The sequence below is a fragment of the Mandrillus leucophaeus genome, unplaced genomic scaffold, assembly GCF_000951045.1.
Source record: "Mandrillus leucophaeus isolate KB7577 unplaced genomic scaffold, Mleu.le_1.0 Scaffold24, whole genome shotgun sequence".
NCBI classification, from domain to species: Eukaryota; Metazoa; Chordata; class Mammalia; order Primates; family Cercopithecidae; genus Mandrillus; species Mandrillus leucophaeus.
Genome location: NW_012102476.1, coordinates 3,026,659 through 3,029,824, shown reverse-complemented (window position 1 = coordinate 3,029,824; position 3,166 = coordinate 3,026,659). Strand labels below are relative to the sequence as shown.

General features: G+C 49.8%; 1 protein-coding gene across 1 annotated transcript in view; it reads right to left on the bottom strand.

The window, feature by feature from the left end:
• Positions 1-1,545, bottom strand: part of ITGAL (integrin, alpha L (antigen CD11A (p180), lymphocyte function-associated antigen 1; alpha polypeptide)) — a 67,707-nt gene extending 66,162 nt beyond the window's left edge. The window contains exons 1-2 of the mRNA XM_011982547.1: positions 1,312-1,545; positions 70-213 (exon numbers count right to left, since the gene is read on the bottom strand). Of these exons, the coding sequence (XP_011837937.1) occupies positions 70-213; positions 1,312-1,372 (205 nt within the window). The 5' untranslated portion in view covers positions 1,373-1,545. The remainder of the gene's footprint in view (positions 1-69; positions 214-1,311) is intronic.
• Positions 1,546-3,166: the final 1,621 nt, after the last annotated feature.

Here is a 3,166-nt window from a genome sequence, read left to right as displayed (position 1 = left end):
CCCTTGCACGTGCCCGGCAGGTGGCCTATCCCAGGCCCACCTGGCTCTCGCTCCCCAGGCCGCCCGCACCCATGCGGGCAGAGCGCACCCGCACCCTGCGCTTCCCCTCCAGGGCGTTGACTTTGGGGAATATGGAAGGAGCAACTCCCGGCCCCTCTAGAGCTCTGAAAGCTCTTCCCAGGGCCTGAGAACACAACTTCCCGTTTGGCCTCTCTGCAAAGAAGGAAGGATGAGAAGTTAGAGGCTCCAGAGACAGGAGCAGACCCAAGGGGCCCCAAGGCAGAGGGTGGCCAAGTTCCCAGGCAGAGGCCAAGATGGGGATGTCCCAGGGCCGGGTGCGCCTCTGCCACCCACTTCTGCGGTCATGGGGCCCAGGCGCCGCCTCCCACAGTCTCAGATTGTAGCTCCCCTGATCCCTGAGGGGCTGCCTTCCCACCCCACAGGGCCAGTCTTTTGGAGTGCGGGTAGATCCCAACCCCCTTCCCCCTCAGTCGGCCTGCCCAGGCGCCCTGGCACACCCAGGCTGTCCTTTCCGCCCTGCTTTCTCTCCCGCCGTGGAGTTTAGTTCAGAGCATCCTAGAATGTCATGGAGGCCAGGCCTTCATTTGTTTAGATGAAGAGTGTGGGGCTGGAAAGGGGAAAGGACTTGCCTAAAACGCACAGAGGTGGTACCACGGGCACAGAGGTGGTACCACGGGTGGCCCCAGAACCCAGCACCCTCCTCCCAGCTTTAGCTACTCATTAACTATCTGCCTTTTGTTTGTTTGTTGTTTAAGAGACAGGGTCTTGCTCTGTCATCCAGGCTAGAGTGCATTGGCACAAGCTTGGCTCACTGCAACCTCCGCCTCCTGGAATCAAATGATTCTCATGCCTCAGCCTCCCAAGTAGCTGGGATTACAGGCCTGTACGACCACGCCCAGCTAATTTTACTGTATTTTTAGTAGAGATGAGGTTTTTGCCATGTTGGCCAGTCTGGTCTCAAATTCCTGGCCTCAAGTAATCTGCCCACCTTAGCCTCCTAAAGTGCCGGGATTACAGGCGTGAGCCACAGCACCCGGCCCCATCTGCCTTTTTAAAGAACCCACTGCCCCTTCTTATGTTCCCTTCTCTATCTTTGCCTCCACCCCTTGCCTATTTATTTCTTTTCTTTCCCCATTCCCCACTTTCTCCTTCCAAGATCCCTGGGCCCCGTATCCCTAAGGCCAATTCCACTTTTAGGGGGCAGCTCCTTGTTTACTCCAGCTCCACCAAGCTCTGCAGTTTCTCTGGTCACAGACACATGTCCCTTCCCCTGCCTCCTCCCTTGCCTACCGAAGAAAAAGAACCCAGACAGCAGCGCCATGGTCATGACGGTGATGCAGGAATCCTTCATCCTTCCAGCACTCAAGGGACCTGTGTCCCCAGGGGCAGCGTCAGGAGGCCCGTGGGATTTGCTGGCAACCTAGACAGGGTGAAAGAGGAAAATGATCATGCCCTTTGGCCTCTTACAATGGTACTTTCTCACAGAAGCACTAGGCTGGTGACACTGGCAGGCGGGGAGGGAGGCGTGTCTGCAGGAGTTGTGAAACCGCAAAGGTTCAGGGAGGAAGTGTAAGCAAGTTAGAGACATTTCCTGTGCCTGCTTGCATTTTCACATCATCCAAAAGCTGACAGCATAGCAGGGAGATGACTGTCTCCACTGCTGACATGGTTTCTCACGAACATCCCACCTAAGGGCTCTGTAAAGCTCAGCAGAGGACTGGTCCAATAAACGGTGGCAAAATTACAATGGAATGCTATGCAGCAGTGAAAAAGAATGAGGGAAGGAAAATAAAACAGGGGGAGAAAGATGTACATGAACCACTATTAAAGAAAAGAATGGATTACAGAACAGTGTATTTAGTGACCCATTTTGGTTCTAAAATGCAAAATCTAAAGAATTGGAGGCTGGGTTCAGTGGCTCACTGGCTGTAATCCCAGCACTGTGGGACTTCAGGAGGTGGAGGTAAGAGGATCGCCTGAAGCCAGGAATCAAGACCAGCCTGGGCAACAAAGTGAAACTTTGTCTTTAAAAAAAAAAAAATTGGAGAAAATATTTGCAAATCATATATTTAATAAGGGATTTGTCTCCAGAATATATTTTTAAAAACTCTTATAATTCAACAATAAAAAGACAAATAACCACTTTTTGTTTTGTTTTGTTTTAAATTTTTTGAGACAAGGTCTTGCTCTGTCACCCAAGTGAGAGTGCAGTGGCGCGATCACAGCTCACTGCAACTTTGAACTCCCAGAGTCAAGCAATCCTCCCACCTCTGCTCCTAAGTAGCTGGAACCACAGGTGCATGCCACCATGCCTGGCTAATTTTTCTTTTTTGAGATGGTTTCTCACTATGTTGCCCAGGCTGATCTTGAACTCCTATGCTCAAGTAATCCTCCTGCCTCAGCCTCTCAAAGTGCTGGGATTACAGGTATGAGCCACTGTGCCCAGTTTATTTTTATTTATTTATTTTAGGCTAGTGAAGTGAAGCAGAGGCAGTGCAGAAGGAACAAAGATATTAGTAACTGGTTGTGCTCAATTAGTTTTAAATGGATGGGTGCGGTGGCTCACACCTCTAATCCCAGCCCTGTGGGAGCCCGGGCCAGGTGGATCACCTGAGGTCAGGAGTTCGAGACCAGCCTGGCCAACATGGTGAAACCCCCGTCTCTACTAAAATTACAAAAATTAGCCAGGCGTGGTGGCACATGCCTGTAATTCCAGCTACTTGAGAGGCTGAGGCAGGAGAATTGCTTGAACCCAGGAGATGGAGGTTGTAGTGAGCCAAGATCTCACCGTTGCATTCCAGCCTGGGCGACAGAGTGAGACTCTGTCTCAAAAAAAAAAAAAATTAGTTTTAAACACGACTGCACTCAGACCAACCTACCTAAGTTTCTAAATGAGCAAAGGGGTTGAGTAGACATTTCTCCAATGACATATAAATGGCCAACATGCACATGAAATGATACTCAACATTATTAGTCATTAGAGAAATGCAAATCAAAACCACAATGAGATACCCTTTACACCTACTTGGATGGTTAGAGTTTAAAACAAAGGAAATAAGAGTTAGTGAAGATGTGAAGAAATTGGAGGCCTGGTACACATTGCTGGAAGAAATGTAAAATGGTGTGGATGCTGTGCAAAACACTT